At 44.4% G+C, this 20929-nt stretch overlaps 1 protein-coding gene across 1 annotated transcript; it reads right to left on the bottom strand.

Annotated features, from left to right (window-relative positions):
* Window positions 1-22: 22 nt before the first annotated feature.
* LOC119195819 (aminopeptidase N-like) lies at window positions 23-18190 on the bottom strand. Its single transcript, XM_037451095.2, has 20 exons — window positions 17518-18190; window positions 13529-13671; window positions 13265-13401; window positions 13063-13183; window positions 9728-9882; window positions 9137-9250; window positions 8854-8997; window positions 8680-8745; window positions 7357-7422; window positions 7099-7241; window positions 5208-5287; window positions 4678-4811; window positions 4231-4286; window positions 3961-4108; window positions 3649-3737; window positions 2912-3022; window positions 2156-2323; window positions 1898-2035; window positions 1075-1138; window positions 23-587 (listed from the first exon to the last, which is right to left on the bottom strand). Exons 1-20 carry the CDS (start codon window positions 18123-18125, stop codon window positions 438-440), a joined length of 2835 nt encoding a protein of 944 aa, XP_037306992.1. The 5' UTR covers window positions 18126-18190; the 3' UTR covers window positions 23-437.
* Window positions 18191-20929: the final 2739 nt, after the last annotated feature.

Consider the following 20929-nt stretch of genomic DNA (forward strand, 5'->3'; position numbering starts at 1 on the left):
TGTTTTTAATATTTTTTTAAATAACTTGTAGCAACATATAACAATGATTTGGTTCCTTGATTACATGTATCATACACATATAGACATGCTCCTGGAAAAATCATGGGAATCTGTTTTTCAGATTTGTGCAAAAACCATAACACAAAAACAACAAACAGCAGAAATCTGGTCACTCGACCGTTAGCAATAATGTATGGTATAATACAGTGTATAAACAGTGGATCTCTTTTTACACTACTCTTCACTTGCCACGTGCCACACGTCTCTGCACAACACTATGGATCAGTCGTCTTTACTGGAGAAATTAAATATACTATTGGTTTGTTACTCTCCAGTCTGGGGTGATCCAGTTGTTTTGGGGTAGGACTGCCATCGGTTCGGGTGGGTTTAGTTGAGGAGGAAGGTCTGCCCGCTGATCTGTGAGGCACTAAAAGAATCTAAACGCTCTCCACAAAGTTCTCGAACCACTCCAGGACGCTGTCTTTGTTTTCGCTGACCCACTGGATGTTGACCTGGGTTTGCTCGATGGCCTGCTGCACTGCCATGGTGGCAGCACCCAGGGGATACTCTTCCCCAAAACGCTCCAGCTGCAGATACACAAACAGATGTTAGATATATATAGTAGAAACCCAATTTTCAGTCTACTACATCAGGAACTGTAAGGCTGCAAATATATTCTGCCAGAATTTCAGAAAGTATATCCAAATTGGGTTCAGAGCTAGGTATAAATAGTTATATTAGCAGACCTGTGTCCCAGAGAAACCTTCTGCAGGTTTTCAAAATATATGAAAACCAAATGTGTATTTATTCTAGGATAGAATTTTCTCCTGTTTGAGTGGATTTTGCTGAGGACACAGATTAGTAGTTAGAGAACTATGGGGATTTTGTCTCCTTCCTCATACAGTCACAATGACAGAGAGACTTGAGATTAGATATCAGGGTGTATCACCTCCCTCATTGGTAATAATCAATAATTGGTAATAATTTATGTTACTGGAAAGAGGAGCCTCCCCTTGACGTCACTGCACGGCAGTATTATCATATTGACATGATGAAAACATCCATAAAAATTACCTCGGCCAGTTCAAATGGTGTGGAGAACCTGCGGGTCACTGCCTTCACCAGCATGATTGAGTCCCTGGAGACAAGCAGGGTGGACAAAGTATTAGAGACAGTTTTTATTGGAGTTCAAAAACAAAAAGAAAGCAGTTGAGTCAACAAGTATCTTGAACACAAGCGGAACCTCGCAGCCTTCATAAGGCAGACTGTAATGCAGGGAAGATTATTTTGATCGTGCTCCTTACTTAATTTAAATCAGTCTCAGGTGCCAGTGTGTGCTCATGAAACTAAGCGCTGTTCGTTATATGTATTTAAACAATGATACCGATCACTAAGGCTTCTGGTAACGGCACAAGCGGTGGGGGATAAGTGATAAGCACTGATTGAATAACGAGACCTTCGTACTTGATGACACCGTGTAAGGCTTTTTACAAGCCACCGTTTATTATAGTTGCTTTCTTTTATGGCTGAGCCTTTATTCGAGTGACTCGACCGCACGTCGCTGACAGCGGCCAAGCGAGCCAACCTTCCAAAATGAAAAGTTGCATTTAAAAAGGTCTCTTTTTTACATTCACATATTTTGGATGAAGTTTTTCATTTTCTAAGTTAGACTTTGTGGCTGATTACGGTTAGTAAGTAAAGGCTCAACGCCAACAAATGTCATTTTCTAATAAATCTCCCAGGACTGAAATGGCTACATTTGAACATTAGCCTCCTGTTTTCCTTTTCAGGTTCATAGTGGTGAAACCCAACTACACAATCTCAGATGCTACTCTGTCATGACTCAGAAATTGAATCAATATCAGAGGAAGTTGACAAAGTCCAAAAAGCAGCCTACCACTGGACGTACGCCCAGTGCGCTCTGATGAAGTTCCAGGCCAGCGCTTGTCCCGCCACGTTCTGAGCTATGTCGCGAATAGTGGGACCAACATCCATCCGACGAATCTTCTCAGGGTTCAAAGTGTATTCCAGGTATCTGCAAGATAAAGAAGGATCTTCACTTTGTTAAAACATTGTGGCTGAGATTCACCTTGTCAGAGGCGTGTCCACACAAACACGCAGTCATTGATGGTAAAACCATTGTGACACATTTCACCTGTTAAGCAGCCAGATCTTCTTGGTGCAGGACAAAGCCTGCCGCAGCTGTTCCTTTTCCGAGGTGTCGCTGGCGCTTTGAAACTTGTCCCAGGCAAAATCCCACTCTTCTTTCCCACCGGCGGCCAAGGCTTGGCAGTAGATCACAGAGCGCAGGTTGGGGTGGATTCTGCATCACATGCACACACACACCTTGTTTTTCCCAACTTGAGAGGAGCGTCTCATGTCTCGTTCTCGGGTAGGTGTGTAATCACGTCCGTGGATGGAGTTTACGCGTTTGATAAAGCGTCAATGGGCTTCATGCGAGAAGCATTCCCTCACTTTATTCACATAGGACGATAATACATATAGAAGATAATAATTCTAATATGTTCTTGCATGAGGTGTGTTGTCTCTCCTTTAAGTTGCATCTGCATCCCACAAAGATAGAAAAAATGTGTAAACAGTAGAAGTCATTGAATCACGTTTTTTCTGTTCATTAGTTCTGGCTGCTTGTACCACTCTTTGTGGTATGTATCTTCAAAGCTGCACTCGGCGGGGAATGCATGACCAGGCGCTCTATTTCCCGAACATTATGCTGTTCCTTGTGGTCAGTTCGGGAAATAGTGCGCCTGGTCATGCATTCCCCGCCGACCTTCACTAAATCATAGCTGGAGAGTAAACATATGAAAGTTATTACAGGCAAGTTCAGTCCTTTCACAATGTTTAAGGTAGGATGTAATATTCAAATAAAAATGCTTATTCAGTAGTGTCGTACTGGTTTGTGCCGTTGCTGTCCATCCAGACCGCAAACATGTTTGTCGCCATCTCTAAGCATTCTGGGAGTCCATTGGAACACGCCACCTCTATGGCGAGGATCTGGTTGTGCCTTGGAAGGAAGCACAATTTCATTTCATATATAAGTGTAAGATTCTATTCAACTCTTTGAAAAAACCTTGTTCCGACATATTTTACCATCTCGAATGCCAACAATGAGATACAACATCATTTGGGAACAAGCAATATTAGCATTTCAGAATGTAATGCTAAATTTGAAAAATAACTGGACCCTTTTGTTCAGATTGATTGACGTAGGGATGAGCGTGTACTCCTATATTTGGCTATTTTTGTCAATGGAGTCTTGTGGCTTTGAAAAAAGGAACATGATGGGGTCGATTCCCTGCTGCAAAGGGCCGTCCGACAGCTCCGAAAAATGAACATATTTCTCACTCCAAGATTTTCATGTTCTTACTTAAAGAAAAGCTCCTAAAATTACAATAACATGTTAATTATTTGCACATAAACTCCCCAGTGTGTAAAATGCCTATCAGAACTCAATCAATTATTCAACCAGCCTTTTTGAGAAGCAGTTTTCTACAAGCACACACTACGTACTGGCCAACGTTGTGACTACGGCGTGTAATGATGATGTTGTGTAAGTCTGTTCTACATTGTCCTGAGACTTTGTAGAACTGTAAACCTGTTGGGGAGGGTACAAAGGGCATCTTTCCTTACTGTAATGAGTGATCCTCCGGGACTGTGGAATTGTCTGTGTAGTTACGGAAGAAGTTGTACAGGCCCTTGACCTGTTGGCGCAGGTACGCCTGCAGGAAGTGACAGTTTCACAACAAAGTTACAGGAACACACGGAGAAATATCTCTTTTTGCTGCATGTGTTTATGATATGCGATGAACAACACTGGCCGCAGGCCTTCCCTTACGTTTGTTCAATCCAATCCAAAATGACTCAATTCAGTGGAAGCAGAACAAGATAGCTTTTTCATTTTGAATACCACAATTTTCAGAAGGAGGTTTTAACAGCACATGCCTGCATGGGTCCGTTCACCTCGGAGCGGTCAAACATGAGCACAAAGTACTCGAGGTTCTTGACTGCTAGCTTCCAGGGAAGAAACTCTGTCTCACTCCGAAGGAAGCACGTTGAATTCAGGGCCAGGGCTACTTCAACGAGTTTGCCCCTAAAGGAAACACATTGAGTTGGCGACACCAAGAAGTCAATTGAGCCACCTCCATGACCTTGTTTCAGCCACGTCTTACAACACACATGATCCATAAAACTTTGATTTGTAGAAGTCATTACCTGGCTAAGTTAAATGCATCATCAATAAGCTGCCCCCGGTTCATCAGTGGGATTTTCTAAAAAAAAGATTATGGGACAGTTTACAAAGACATCTACACTTCATGTAGCTGACTCTTGATCCAAAGCGACTTACAACAAGTGCTATAACCATCTACAACTGTAATAAGTAATTCTACCAACAGCATCATAAAAATGACTCAGAGTAGCATAAGGAAAATGCCAAATAAGGCTTTTAACCAAATCATTTCAGTCATATATACACCAAACTGTAGTAGATTACAGTTTACCCAGTATACCTGTACGGTATGGAGATGACAATGGATGGTCTAAATTAGGATGAATAAGCCAAGATTTCATTTAATCTGCCAATTGTCAATAACATCAAGCGAGGGCCCTCAGGGGCAATCAGTTGTCTAATAAAAACAGTCTTGGGGGCTTGGTGCTCACTTCAGGGTTTGTCTGCAGCTGAGTCAGGAGACGTTCCCAGTTTTCTGAATTGTAATTGACTCTGTAGTATCCAGTACAGTTGACGTTTGCCAGGATCCACTCTCCCTTCCTAGAGATGAATTCATCTTTCTGTACTGTAAAATAAAGGATAAAGGCTTCACTTCAAGTGCTACAATACGACATGTGATTCATCTATTCAGTCATTCACACAGAGCAAGAGCAGCCTACAGGATGTAGACTTGTAGACTTCAACATGTACTAGTGGATTCTGGGTTTAAACCACAGACCCTCTGATTGAAGGAGAATCCGCTCCATCACTGAGACACAGCAGCCCCCACAATGGCACAGGAAAAATATGAACGTATGCTGTGGGTCAAGCGTCATCTGTTCTGTTTTCTGCTTTCTGGTCTTTGTATTCTATCAAAGACCACCACATCGCTGAGTTAAGGTATTCAACAATGTAGTTTTCAAAGGAAAACAATACATTGTATTAGTATTATTAATTTATTAAGTATGGTGCATTCACTTACATTTATCACTGGATCTTAACCAGATAGGAGAAGATTTGGGTGCATTTGACATGACACTGATTGGGACCTCCCAACAAAGACTAAACATGCAGAAAATAGAAAAACAAGGTATAATTAGTACCAGAAGCTGATTTTCCACGAAATCAATTTTCAGCTTTTAAACTGTCCAGAGGTGACACAATGATTTTCAGATGGCGCATTAGATTAAATCTCCTGCTACTACAACTAATAAGACTCATCGTACATTTATGTCACATGTGTTGAATGTGTTGAAGCTCTGTTATCAACCCTGATAGAGTGATTCTCCTCTGTTTCTCCCTCGGGCATATTCCTTTTTTTTTATTATTAAAGTTTTATGTGGCAGTGTGAGGGTCCCAATACACAATATGTGTACAGATTGTAAAGGCCTCGGAGGCCCATTTGTGATATTTGATATTGAACTGTATTGCCAGAAACCAGAGGTGGGAACAAGTCACTGTCATGCAAGTCACAAGCAATTCTCAAGTCATTGCCCTCGAGTCCCGAGTCCAGGTCGAGTCAAAGACGAAGCAAGTCCCAAGTCGAGTCACAAGTCACAGCCAACAAGTCTCAAGTCGAGTCACAAGTCGTACCATTTTAGTTTCGAGTCATTTCAAGTCCTCTTATTATAGTGGGGACGGGGAACCCTGGGTGATGGTGCGCTGCCTCACAGACCTAGACTACGAAGGGAAGGGTAATGGTGGATCGACTGTGACTGTGTTATAGTACTGTAACGCTCACCCCAATGCTGCAGCGTAAATAAGGAGGCGATGACTGGCTTGCAACTCCGCTGCATTTATTTATATAAAAAAACTCAACTTCGGTCACTGTTGGCCGTCACCACGCCGAACGAACACTTCCGCATACACGGACCCCCAAAACTGGGTTGTCTCGCGTAACTACAGCTGGTAACAGAGCATAACGTGAACACATGCAACATCTGCATAACTGATTAACTAATAACTTTAACTCAGCTCATTACACTACTTTAAAACGGACGTTGACATAATGTTGGCGAGGATTTCCAGGAGTCTGAATCCGGGTTCAAAAATCCCGATTTTTGTAACCATGAACGAGCTGTCTCGTTGATACGGTCAAATGGACTGCAGTGATTGGATGTCGTGCAGGCAGCGCGCACTCTCGCATACAGGTGGCGCACATTTATTTAACAGATGCAGATAAACAGAGCGGCGCGGTGGTGTGAAAATGTTTTCCCCCAGTTTTCATGGGAAGTAGCAAGTCTTCTCGAGTCAAAAGGCTCGAGTCCAAGTCAAGTCACGAGTCATCGGTGTTCAAGTCCAAGTCGAGTTGCAAGTCTTTGTACGTTTTGTCGAGTCGAGTCTCAAGTCATCAAATTCATGACTTGAGTCTGACTCGAGTCCAAGTCACATGACTCGAGTCCACACCTCTGCCAGAAACTAGAGCCGTTGTGTTCTGGGTCTGGGCAGAACAACTCAAAACGGCATCAGGTTCAACAATAATACACTCACCATTGCAGTGTCATGGAGAGCATAGTTACAACATAATGGTTCAAAACATTCCACATGGCCAAAGACATGATTTACTGTGATTCGTTGCAGTGATTTCATGGGGTTGTTAAACATTGTCAAGGTATGAAGTCACTGGAGAGAATATAAACTTTGGCCTTTGGAAAGACGGTGAAGGTCATCTTCTTTAAACCCATCCTCACTGAGAGGTCCCAGATGTTGAACTCCCGTGAATACCAAAGGAGGGAGGCGTTATCTTAAAACCACTTTTGGGGTAGAATCTCAGAAATAGTAATAATATGTTGTCTGCATATACATGAGTGTAATAAATATATGTGACCCAAACCTAACCGTGTACACTGGAGCAATAACGACGAAGCACGTACTTAGATTCAGACGAGTCATTGAACAGGAAGTGCTTCTGGTAGATTTCTCCATTGGTTGTGTTGATGGTGATGACAGGATAGCCAATTTGTTCGGTCCAGGTCTTCATTACCTTGGCAACATCAATTTTACTAATGTCGTTGGCCTGCAAATAGGGAGCGAATCGGTTTGTATCTCAAAGTATAAAAGTGATGGGCATCGACATTGGCATCTAAATTCTGCTTTCTGTCATCATCAAGGTTTTAGGAATTGAACACTACCTTTTGAATATACTTCCAGAGGTCGTCCTGGTCTGTGCAATTGTACTTGAAGTCTGAGAGGTACATCTGTAAACACAAAAACAGAGACATCCAGAGAGTGGTTATAGTTTCATCCTGCGTTCTAAATCATTATCTTGAAAAGGATTTTTGCATTCAGGATATTCCTGGTGGGAGCTGGATGAAATGGTCCAAACACACCCACAGGCAGCAGATCCCAAGAAAAATTAATGTTGGAACAAATATTTGGCTGAAAACAGATTTTCTTTCATTTTTCTGGCTGGAGGCCTCCAAACATCTGATAGACCGGTCTGCTGTGGAACTCTCCTCAGTCCTGCACATGCCTGGTCGCTTTTGTTTCAAGTGGTGGTCCAATGTACTAAATTTTAGATTGGGAGGCTGTTTCTCTCTCTAAAAAGCAGATGTTGGAATGATGGGAAACAATGTTTAATAAAACCGGGGTAGGTGAAATTCAGATTTCTGATTGGTTGATAGTGAGTCACGGGGTGCATTATTCAGTGATAATGTACAGTTGCTGGACCCATTGTTCCATATCACTGAGCACTTAAAGTAACACATTTTTTTGACGCGACCGTGAGTTGACATTTTAGCTTTTAGGTCGGTGCCCATCGCTGGAAACCATCGTAAATCCCACAAATGATCCCTTTGAGGCAATGCGAGCTTTCACAACTGGACAATTAAGATGAACATTATGAGCGATGTAAATGAATGAGATGGGGGGACCCAATGCTGTTTACATGCACGTACGGGAACTATTATTCCTCTAGACTAATGAAATGCGATACACAACGTTTGGTGGCTACAACTATTTTGTGTTGAAAGGGAGCTGTTTATGTTGATGATATTTTGCACAACCAAACCAGAACCATTCACAGCAAAACTCATCTGCTAGCCGTTCGAAACAAAATGTGCTGGAGGCTTAATGACCTAATACCATGGCTCCTTTCTAAGCTATTGTACCTAGCAAGCGAGCACCTGCCCACCCTTAGCATTTCAGGTATCTTTTGGAGCCTGATGGGATGAATTCTACATACAAATACATGTTTTCATGCAAGCAAAGAAAGTCATGCTCTGAGCAGGGTTTGTTGAATAGTTCTCTGAAACACCGGAAGGCTTGCTGTACTTCATGCAGGATCTATGTGATTCAGTGATTAAGAGTTTAAAGCAGCTGTTTTCAGACCACGAATTAAGAGAACGTTGGTGATGTGTTTTGCTTTTCCATCCATCTGCTCAGTCACGTTGCATGGGGACCCGCGAAGATAAGAAGAAAAAGCCTTTTCTCAGAGGAAACTACTAGTTACTTGCTTTGATTCCTTTGGTGAAAGTTCTTTCTGACACAATGTCTGCCAGCATCCTCAGCAGAGCCGCTCCCTGCAGCGTGAACATCAAATAAATGTATTAATGGCATATTCATACCACACAGGTACTAGAGACTGTAAATAAAAAATCCTACATCATATGTATTCATTCCTAGTTTACCTTAAAGTAGGTTATGGAATCAAACATCCCTTCAATCTCAAAAGTCCCCTGGATGTCTTCCGGCGGAGGACTGAGAGGGTGGGACGAGGCCAGAGCGTCGTGCTCAAACGCGGTGTGGAGGTTGCTCATGATGTGCAATTCTTTCTGAGGAAGCCGAAAAGAGCCAAGAGGACATATCGCATGAAGATACAAAGACACGATCCTTCTGGTTTTAAACTTTCTATTCACTTGTATTTTTCAACCGACAAAAAAAATCCTCATTTAAAGCTTGGACTGAACTTACTAATTGAAAGGAAGGCTCCACCTGGTCCAGTGCAAGGATTGAGAAGTATGTGGCAAAGCCCTCGTTAAGCCAAACGTCGTTCCACCATTTCATTGTCACCAGATTCCCAAACCACTGTCAACAAGAACAGAAGATGCGGATAGCTGAGGTGACATTACTGGGTGTTGTCAACTTTACCAACAAAAAGTCACTCTAGATAAGGACCAACAAGGAAGAAACTCAGAAAACTCAGAACAACAGCAAAGGGACACAAAGACAATGACAACAAAAGTATTCAAAACAGCCACTGGCACAAAACAACTAGAAAAAGTAAAAAATAACTACACAGACACAAAGAGACGTCTCTTTGTGTCTGTGTAGTTATTTTTGACCACAACAAAGAGAAACAAACAACTACAAAGAGACACATAATATAGTCTGTGTGTCTTTCTCCTTTGAGGGAGTGGGGGCCTTTACATGTAGACGTCTGTCCCAAAGTGTTCCTTTAAAAAAAACAATGTATGGTGACATGGTGAGAAGAGTTTGGGCCGTGGTCCATTATTATGAGTCATATTTTGTAGTTTCTATCAGGGTAACAATCATCATTCTAACCTGATGTGCCAATTCATGTGCAATGATAGAGGCAATGTCTTCCTTGTGCAACAGTGAAGACACTCCCTCCTCATAGAGCAGGCGTCCCTCCTGGTAAGTGACTAGTCCCCAATTTTCCATCGCTGGAGCTCTTAAGTCTGGCAGTGCAATTTGAGCTGGAAGAAGAATATAGACATGGAGAATTGATCAAATGCACGTATCAAAAGACTTGAACCTGCTCCGTAACAGGCTATGTCAGCTGGAAAAGCTCGCCTTCCTCATTGATGATGATGCATCATTGGTTAGATTAGGGTTTTATAGGGAGAGTGTTCTTATAGGGCACTAAGAGCCGTTATCATGATGACTTCCTGTACGAGCGCTATCCATGCTGCCAACAAGGATTCATTTATACTAGAGCTGTCAAGAATAGCGCGTTAACGGCGTTAATTAGCTGTTTGTTGTTAATTACGTCAATTTTTTTGACGCATGTTGACATGTCTGGTCATGTCTGGTCATCGCAGCCCTAGACCATCAGGAGCACAAACTCACAGCAGAGTGGGATAAACTGCAGAGGCTCGAGACCCTTCTAGAGCCATGCAGGGAAATCAGTCTGTAACTCATCAAATAACATTGCTTTGATTATTTTCTGGAATGAATTAAAAAATCAAATATCAATAACATGTATTTATGTAAAAAATAATAATGATGATAATAATCATAATTATGTATCTGTGTCCTGTTATTTATCTTTAGTATGCATTTCAGAAAGAAAAAATGGTTAGGATTCACGTGTGATTAATCATGATTAATCCACTGAAAATTCTGATTAATTTGATTAAATTTTTTAATCATTTGACAGCCCTAATTTATACACAAGAACACCTGTACATCGTGGACACCGATCCCTGATGTACAGGTGTTCTTGTGTATAAATGAAGATTAGTTGTTGTCTCACTTCCGTTGCCATTGTTCCCTCACCGCCTGTCCTATAACCGATTTCGCTTCCCCTTTCCCAAATGAGTTGTTCATTATTTCCTCTTCTCTGATCTTGACCGTTCTCTTCGCGATCCTGTCTGCTCTCATGTTTCCCTCGATGCCTACGTGGGCCAGGACCCAGTACATTTGTACACTAACTCCCAGTCTTTGTAGTTTCAGCATTACCAGGGATATTTCCAGCCCTAGATCCTCTCGCGCTGATCGTTTGGATTTAATGCTGTTTAAGGCTGCCGCAGAGTCTGAGCAGATAATTACCCTCTCAGGCCTGACCTCTTCTACCCACTGCAGCCCCAAGATTACTGCTGTGATTTTGGCGGTGAAGACGGACAGCCTGTTGGCTGGATGCCTTTAGCTTCACCCAGTATGCCATAGCTGATTTTGTGCGTCTTAGGCTTAGCTCATCATCCCACCAGAAGTGCGCCGTTAGGAAACTGAGGAAAATGGTGTGTTCAATATTTATTTCACCTGCTGTTTATGTGACATATGGCAACTTTTCCTGATTTTAGGGATTTTAGGAACAGTAGACTTGTTATTGCTAGCTTTTAATGAAAATGTACCAACACAGCCCCCCGGGGGGGCATTTTTTCATGGCTCATGGGGGGGTGGCACGAGCACTTGAAAAAAAAAAAATCCTCTCCTCCGCGAAGCAGTTTTCTATCATTTATCGTTTCACTGTGTGGGGAATTGGCAGATCGGGGCCCCTGCCGGCGCCCTGCTTGCTGGAGGTGGAAGCTGTGTGTTTGAGAAGGGGAAAAGGGAGGGGCCCGTGGGGGAGAGTTCACCTCTGGTTCACCCAAATGGAGCGGTCTGATAAGGAGGGGGGGTTGGGGTGGGGGGGGTCGGGGGATTCACTGTTAAATACGCCAATGTAATTAGTGGGCTAAAGTCAGTCACACCCTGACTTTTTTTTTGACAGATTTCAATAATGATAAATGCAGGCCTATAGTTCCTGCACATTTTGTTTTTTTATAAATTGTGTGAAATGGCAAATAAAAATTGGTAATACAAAACGATTATGTGTCACCTATCACCAAGGTTAATTGGTTTAGTCTTGACTTCTGGTCGTGACTGACAGTGTTAGGGGGATGGGAAATCTGTTGCTTGTCAAGTCAGTGGCAAATAACAACAGATGGACAGAAAAAGGTTAAAACCATCAGGTTCCCAAAATAGAAAGAAAAGAAGAGGAGGAGAAACGAGCAAAAGATGAAGGTATGCAACTATGTTCTCTCTCTGTATGATTATACATGTGTCATGAATGAAGGGCTAAAATTAATTGGTGGGGTAACTCTCTCTGTTAGCCTTTTTGCTATGTTGCTTAATGCTTATACAACAATAATTTGGTTTTAACTCAACAAACAAGGTTTGTAATTTCATATATATATATATTCAATATGTGCTTTGCAACCAAACTGTTACAAGTTATTATTTATTTCCATCATTTAGTTTAACTTTAGGTCCTGTCATCCTGTCAAATCTGTCAAAAACTATATTTTGTGAGAAAGTATAGTATAGTCAGAACTAAAAGTTTTTGGCAGATTTATGGATATAGTGTATATTCATTTACGTTCTGATAACTTATACTGACATATTTTGTGCAAATGTGTAAAATGTGTGTTTCCTGTTTTAATTGCAACAGTAACTGGATTCTGTTAAGTGTGTTTCTAGTGTATTTTTCTCTCACTTATGTTTAAAATAAAACTAAAAAATTAGGGCCGGGACTTTAGCGCGTTAATTACGATTAATTAATTACAATGTGAATTAAGATTAATTAATTACACAAAAAATAACGCATTAAACATTTTTTACGCATTTTTACACTTATTTTTTGCACCGCGGAACGCTGAATCAGTTTCGGCGGACCGATTATACTGGAGCACCAACTAGCGTTCATGAATTCAGACAACAACAAACCACAGTGAACATGAACGAAGAAGCTGACGAGACATTGTCGGGTGGCCCCATGAATGGGAAATCTTATTATAATAAACACACGGATGGAAGCGTCGATAAGAGCATGGTTGTGTTCTAATTTCTAATTCTGCTATTGCTACACTTCTCTGCTGGAATTGGTTGAACAAAAATAAAAATCCATGTGAAAAAAATTACTTCTCACTGTTCTCAGGTCAAATATTTATGCAATTAAAACGGATTAATTTCGATTAATTAATTACAAAGCCTCTAATTAATTAGATCAATATTTTTAATCGAGGCCCGGCCCTAAAAAATATATAAATGCTGAATTTTGGGAACTTTTTTTGGGGGGGGGGGGCGCTCAAAGGGGGTCTCGCCCTGGGTGCCATTTGATGCAGAACCGCCCATGCCAACACATCCATCATAATTAGATCCAAACAAAGACATACTTAGCTTTTTCTGTTGGTAATTAATTTCAAAGTAGCTCTCGTAGAACGCGAGGATCTTTTGGGTGATGTCGGTGGCATACTGAGCATGACCTGCTCTAATGGCGTCAGGACGTGCATACGTCTGTGGGACAAACAGAAAAGTCAGATAAAGGATCTTTTGCTAAATGTTTTGCTAAATGTTTTGTACTTGTTTTACACGTACTTTAATATCCACATGGCCAGGTGTTGAAGGCTCTGTAAATGTGAACTCTGAGACCGTGAAGGCAAACAGGTACGTTGACATCTTGGGCGTTGGGTAAAAGGAAGTCATCTTCCAGTTGTCGTCAATATTATTGGATTCTGTGATAGCGGGAGACATGGCGGACCAGTGTGAGGAAGGACATCTATTGTTTGACGATGACCATCACTATGGCTCAGGGAACATTGGTGAGAGACATGAGCCACAGTAGAGTGTATGGATTCAAACCTCGAACTTCTGCATTCCCTAGAGCTTGGGTGTGTCTCCTGTGGATGATTGTCACATGGAACACTGCTTTCATGTTGGGCTCGTCGAAGCAAGGAAAGACTTTCCTGGCATAGGTTGGCTCCAACGTGGTGGCGACGAGGAATCTATGAATAGAGATAAAGACAGGCTGAGCTTTCTTTATTTGGTAAATACTGCAGGAACAGAGGATGCCAAAAAAACATGTATTGGCTTAATTGAATAACCACTGAATTTCAAAAGCAGGTGGAAACAGAGGCCTGTCATGACAAATAGATACGTTCCAGTAAGTAAGTGGGACCATAGCCTCAACCATTAAACCAATGCGTTTTGAGCCCTTTTTTAAAATCAATGATAAAACAAATCAAAATAAACTCTGCATGCACCTCCTGAAAAACTGCCTGTTCTGTTTGTTTGAAGCCATGACTGTCACGGTTTGGTCTCCCTTCCTGTTTTAGTTTGAAGTTTCATGTTTTTTGTGGTCCTGGGTTAACTTCACTTCCTGCCTTGTCTTGTGATTGCTTGAGTGTTTCCACCTGTGTCCAATCACCTGCACCTCCCTTGTGTATTTAAGCCCTGTGTGCCAGTTGTCCTTTGTCGCGTCATTGTCAAATGTCTCCCGTGGTTAGAGCACGTCGGTTTCGGTTTTTGGTTTGGTTTTGAAATAAAGAGCACTTCGTTTGAAGATCCTGCGCCTGAGTCCTGCCTGCTTCCGCCTGCACCTCCACGCCCGTGACAGAATGACGCGACCATGGAAGGACTCAGCGGGATTCAATTTTGTGAACCCGTTTTTGGGAACCCGTCTGGCCCTCGGCGGTCCGTGCAGCAGGCTGCCAGGCGCAACGCCGACCCCGGCTCGCCAGCAGGCTCCGGGCGGCGTTCCGGTCGACGCCCTCGCCGCTGTCCAGACACCGCTTGGGACTCGCAGTGGGAGGCCAGCGCCCAGCCTCCAGTCCTCAGCGAACGCGGGAAGCAGGTGCTGGAGCTGGCCGCCCACCTTCAGGCCAGGTACGATCCCCACGTCCTGGACCTCCGAGGTCGGCGGCAGCAACACCGTCCACGACGCCCGTCAGCGCTCGTTCCTACGCCGAGACGCCCGTCAGCGCCCGTTCCTGCGCCGAGACGCCCGTCAGCGGCCGTTCCTGCGCCGAGACGCCCGTCAGCGCCCGTTCCTGCGCCGAGACGCCCGTCAGCGCCCGTTCCGGCCCCGAGACGCCCGTCAGCGCCCGTTCCGGTGCTGAGACGCACATCAGCGCCCGTTCCTGCCCCGAGAACCCGGTCAGCGCCTGTTCCTGCCCCGAGAACCCCGTCAGCGCCCGTTCCTGCCCCGAGAACCCCGTCAGCGCCCGTTCCTGCCCCGAGAACCCCGTCAGCGCCCGTTCCTGCCCCGAGAACCCCGTCAGCGCCCGTTCCTGCCCCGAGAACCCCGTCAGCGCCCGTTCCTGCCCCGAGAACCCGGTCAGCGCCCGTTCCTGCCCCGAGAACCCCGTGAGCGCCCGTTCCTGCCCCGAGAACCCCGTCAGCGCCCGTTCCTGCCCCGCCCGTTCCTGCCCCGAGAACCCCGTCAGCGCCCGTTCCTGCCCCGAGAACCCCGTCAGCGCCCGTTCCTGCCCCGAGAACCCCGTCAGCGCCCGTTCCTGCCCCGAGAACCCGGTCAGCGCCTGTTCCTGCCCCGAGAACCCGGTCAGCGCCCGTTCCTGCCCCGAGAACCACGCCCCCGGTCCCGGCCCCGCGGCGCCTGACCATGACCCCTCCCTCCCACCCTCTTGGGACCGCCTGGAAGTCGGTCCTTGAAGGGGGGGTGGGGTCAGGGGTTGGGCCTGAGCCCCACGCCACGACGACGCCGGAGCCGCACTGCTCGGCGCCCCCCGCCACGACGCCGCAGCCGCACTGCTCGGCGCCCCCCGCCACGACGACGCCGGAGCCGCCCAGCTCGGCGCCCCCCGCCACGACGACGCCGGAGCCGCACAGCTCGGCGCCCCTCGCCACGATGACGCCGGAGCCGCACAGCTCGGCGGTCCCCGCCACGACGACGCCGGAGCCGCACTGCTCGGCGCCCCCCGCCACGACGCCGCAGCCGCACAGCTCGGCGCCCGCAGCCGCACAGCTCGCCGCCCCCCGCCGCGACGACGCCGCAGCCGCACAGCTCGGCGCCCACCGCCGCGACTACGTCGGAGCCGCACCGCCCGGCGCCCCCCCGAGACCCTGAGGCCCGATCGCCGACCCGGCAGGCCCCCCGAGACCCTGAGGCCCGGTCGCCGACCCGGCAGGCCCCCGAGACCCTGAGGTCCGGCGGTCATCCCGGCCGGAGGAACCCGACACCGTGCCGCCGACCCTTGGAGTCCCCTGGGCGGCCGGGGGTCGATGGGTTCCCCGCCCTCCCTCCCTTGTCTGTTTTTCTGGGTTCCACCCTCCTTTAGGACCGTCTGGAATTTGGTCCTTGAGGGGGGGGGGGTTCTGTCACGGTTTGGTCTCCCTTCCTGTTTTAGTTTGAAGTTTCTTGTGGTCCTGGGTTAACTTCACTTCCTGTCTTGTCTTGTGATTGCTTGAGTGTTTCCACCTGTGTCCAATCACCTGCACCTCCCTTGTGTATTTAAGCCCTGTGTGCCAGTTGTCCTTTGTCGCGTCATTGTCAAATGTCTCCCGTGGTTAGAGCACGTCGGTTTCGGTTTTTGGTTTGGTTTTGAAATAAAGAGCACTTCGTTTGAAGATCCTGCGCCTGAGTCCTGCCTGCTTCCGCCTGCACCTCCACGCCCGTGACAATGACGCACATTGCTTTTTATTCAGACTGTCTCAATACATTGCAAATGTGATTTTATTCTTTTTTTTACAGTCAAAAGAAGTGTCATCTGTTGCAATACTTCTTCATAAATCATTATATCAATCATTTTGGATTTTATGTTTCATTGCATTGTAAAAAGCATGTCAAAATTACGTTAAGGCTGCAGCCAACAGGTTCATGTATCAGTTTCACTTGGGTTTCAATGACTATACAGCATTGTGTATAGAATATATACAAATATGTTTTTATGCACTTGCGCTATCTGTTTCGTTAGCTGACAAAACACGCTGCATGCCTAATGCTAACGGGAACTAGCTCTACTTCTACCGACATGAGAGGAAGCGCTCTGCTGTGGTTGCCGTTTTTCGATTGTCATATGCATTGCTATGGTTATTTATGTGGATAAATCTGCTTTCTTTTTTTCTGAGTAGGTACAAACATTAACAGCGTGAACAGTCTACTAACAATCTATAACCAGCAGCCTGTGTCCCTGTTAGAGTGAAGTAGACGAACACTGGTAGTACACAGCGTTTGCATACTTGTGACACTTATTTGTTTCAGGTCATCAAACAAATCTTTATGACAAATAAACCCACACAGAGTTAGAGGGAGTGCAGCTCAAAGTCCGTAGGTGAGTGATGGTACAAATTGTTGTTGGGTGTTAGAAATGTCTTTGGCACCCCTTCCAGAGACTTAAATGTCCATTACTTTGTTTCTCATCTCTTTATATTTGTCTTTAGATCTTTTAGGCAACTTCACTGTCATAAAGGTTCTATTTAAGTGATTAATTAGTTCAACAGTCAGTAAGCAGGCCTGACTTTGGCTATTCAAATTTAACCACGTTTTCCCAAAAATGCTGATAATCACAGTGCATTCATGAATTAAATCCTCATATAAAAATGCATATTAAAGTATCTTTGTCTTATATAAAATTAGTTTGATAGTCTGAAACATTTAGGAGTGACAAAAACACACACACTATATACATATAATTAAGCAGTAAGTAATGAGAAACTGTACAGTACAGCACAGCACATACAGCACATGTATACAGTACAGCACTGTGCAAAACATACCTGCAGGGATGTTTTGCACAGTGCAGCAAGTGGATTATTTAACAGAATACCTTCAGCATTTTAATGTTGGGAGTATCGGGTAACGGGTTACTGAACGTGTGATAGTTTTTGCTTACCTTTCTGTGTCTTGATCGCCTTCATAAACTGGGGAACCTTCGACGTACTTGCTTATAAACATTGCATAAGGACTTTGGTTAATGTCTCCCTGGAAAGCCAGAGACAGAGTGTAGTTCACCCCTTCCTCTAACGCATCTTCCAACTGGATCTCCAAGAAGTTACTTGGATATGAGTGGCTCTTTACTGAAGACACGACAACCTTCTCCCTCTTGTTTTTTTTCATCACTACCGCATCAGAAATTATCAGGTCGCTGCTGTGGAGGTAGATGGCCTTGGTGCCCTGGACACAATGAAAGCTGACGATGGATTTTCCGGTGAAGAGCATTGTCTGGTTAGGACTGGTAACGTTCACCACCTCAATGATTTTGGTGTAGAAGTCAGGCTGGAGGAAGATCTCATAGCTTTGAGGCAATAGGTCCCTCGGCAGCCGCAAAACGGGCGGCAATCTGGTGGTGGTGGGTGGCATCGTCGGGGGAGAAGTTACGTTCATCTCCGAGATTTCTATCTTGTAAAAAATGACCATAGTGAAGATGCCGGCAATGGCGGAGACCGTTAGGAGGACAAAGGTGGCGGCCACAGTTTTGGACATGGCGGAGGCTTTCGACATGCTAGCTTCTACCGATGGTCAGTCCGAAATGGTCCTGTTGCATGACCAGCAAGAGATGAGTGTGAAGAGACGGTGTGCCTCTGGTTTGTTCACATCTAAGTAACCTCCCACCCATAAACCGGGCTTGGCCTCAACAATTAAGGGCCTGCGCTCAGATTAAGCATTAACTTGCCAAAGGAGCAAAGAGTGAGTTTTAGTGCGGTGGGAGGGCACTGTTCATTGGCCTTGTCTTAAAATAATCAGCTCACAAACATCTGGAGGAAGTTACTGCGATCTTACTGCTAATGTAGGAGGTTGGTAGACTATAAGGAAGAATTCATTTTCAGGCTGCACCCCGGGAGAAAGGTCGGTCCGGGAGATTTTCGGGAGGGGCTTTAAAATTTGGAAGTCTTCCGGAAAAATCGAGAGAGTTGGCATGTCTGCACAATTTCCCTTCCTCCCACCGTTTCTATCAACGTAGTATAGATCGGAATTCCCATGCTCAATTGTAACAAGAAAAGAAATCCCACAAAGGGGGAACATCTGGGTTGTCCATTTGGATCATACGGAGGTCTGCAATACGGCCAGATAATGGCTTCAAAAGGGGGCCAGACCATGGCTTCCAAGTTTACGTATTCACCCAGAAAACAAGATGCATGCAGGGAGGAAATCTTACTGGGCCGGATAAGAGAAGAGTAAACAGGACAACCGAGGCATTTTAGAAATCATTGACTTGGCTGGAAAGCGTCAAAATTCACACATATTCCTCACCCCAAGAGGAGAAATACAGTAAGACTTTTAGGCAGAAAAGGGAAGTGTATGGAACAGAGGCCCTGAGATGGGTGTGGCTGTAACATTACATGTCATTTAACTGACGCTTTTATCCAAAGGGACTTACATTGTATTATAACCCATGCGTTACATTTTGCCCGTCCACAGTGCAACCATAGTGCAACACTAAGGTAGAGGCGAGTCATGATCACAGTGAGACTGGGGCCAGGTCGAGAATGATCAAGACATCACATTCCATTAACGACTTGTTAGGGATGTTATGAGGTTCATGACATGTGGGAAAGCTGTGTCGTTTCACACACACTGAACTTCCATTTATTTCATCACACCTGGACCTGACATAAAACAATTATCTTTTGTACACCAAAGATGTATTACTTGTTGTTGTTACTAGCCTTTTTTAACTGCTAAAATCAGTTTAGATAAAATATGTGAGCAGGCATCTTGTAAGTAATTTCTACACCATTTGCAAACTTATATACTGTATATTAATAATATATTACACAATACACCAGTGTTGTGCCTTAACACGTTCATTAAACTCGTTCATAATTTGGGCGAACGTGAACTGAACGTACTGTATTAATGCCTGATGAACGTGCCTGTGAACTCATTCATTCTGGTGTTCATGAACGACACGTTCTTTCAGGTTAACATCGTTCAATAGGGTGCCCAATTTTTATAGAAAACACACTGTAAACGCGCCTTAATAAGTAGCGGAAAAAACACCCAATCTGGCAGCACCAGCCTCCAGTGTCGCACCGCGCATGCGTAATCAAAAAAAAAAAGAAATGGATGGAGGCGACAGCAGCATGTAGCAAAGAGGCAGCGAATAATAATTTAAATGAGTTTTATGAAGTTACTGACAAGGTCGGTGAGGATGGGAGGAATCTGACCTTTCTTTGCAAACACCTTTGCACCTTAATGATAACTGTTGTGTTTTTATTCCTTATTTTAAAAAGACCATTCAAACAGCATGTGTTTGAGAATGTACTGTAGGGATGAACGCTGCAGCTGCTGCTAGTGTGGAGTGAATGGACAGCAACATTTGAGTGGAAATTGGATATGAAGATGAAATCTGATGCATAGCTTCAGTGTTAAAACTGATAAAATAATTGCTGTCTGTGGTTCTATATGGGCTTTGGCAATAATTTTGAAAAAAAATAGCTTGCAGCAACATATGGAAAAAAAGAACTGAACTAGTTTGAACTGTGGACTTAGTTCAAATATTTTGAAGTTTGAACTATGAACTGAACTAGTTCATTTTAAAATTTGAACTTTGAACTAGTTCATGTAGAAAGTGAACTTTCCCATCACTGCAATACACAATATTTACATTATTTAAGAACTTTTTGTTACTCCCAAACATTATCCTTGAAAAATGATTGCATTTATTTACATGAATGTCTCTCTAATTGTTAATAAAACGTTTCTTTTTTATATGGTAATGCTAAATGTACTAAAACTGCAGGATTTTAGAACGTGCAACATTTTAGAAATGACACCCGGGCTGCAAAATGTTTTTATATTTTATCTTGACCAGTTGCCAGGTGTGAGGTCTCAACCCCAGCGTGGCGGCAGGGGACCACAAGGGGGTGCCGAAGGGCGCGTCCTCCGGAGCCAATCACCGGAATTCTGAACACCTACGAGAGAGGAGACCTATAAGAACAACCCGACGCAGTTGTGAGGTGTTGCAAGTAGGCTTCTCTGCTGATCCCTTAGTTTCTCTGCTCCTGAATTCCTTTAGAACCAGTGAGCCTCCGTGTATCGACCTTCAACCTTCTCACGACTACGAGGCCTGCCTATTCCCTGGATCAGATCCATCTTTGCCTCCTGTGCCACTGCCTGTCCTTGGATTTCCCGTATTGTCTTGTTCCTTGTTGTCGGAATGCATTGATGCATTCCAAGTATTTTTCTTCTAATCTTTATTGTTGGAATGCATTGATGCATTCTAGCTCTTATAATTTAATTAATATAAATTAAAATTATCAACCTTTTTAACATGGTTTTCAACGGATTCAATTTTCAAGTCC

The sequence above is a fragment of the Pungitius pungitius genome, chromosome 6 (assembly GCF_949316345.1).
Source record: "Pungitius pungitius chromosome 6, fPunPun2.1, whole genome shotgun sequence".
Classification (NCBI taxonomy): Eukaryota; Metazoa; Chordata; class Actinopteri; order Perciformes; family Gasterosteidae; genus Pungitius; species Pungitius pungitius.

What these genes read in the sequence shown, in the direction of transcription:
- LOC119195819 (XM_037451095.2), bottom strand. Translation starts at nt 18,125, where the DNA reads ATGTCGAAAGCCTCCGCCATGTCCAAAACTGTGGCCGCCACCTTTGTC. An exon ending in AGGTGAACGGACCCATGCAG is followed by an intron (nt 3,738 to 3,960) that starts GCATGTGCTGTT and finishes CACTTCCTGCAG; the next exon opens with GCGTACCTGCGCCAACAGGT. An exon ending in AAGATCTGGCTGCTTAACAG is followed by an intron (nt 2,036 to 2,155) that starts GTGAAATGTGTC and finishes TTTATCTTGCAG; the next exon opens with ATACCTGGAATACACTTTGA.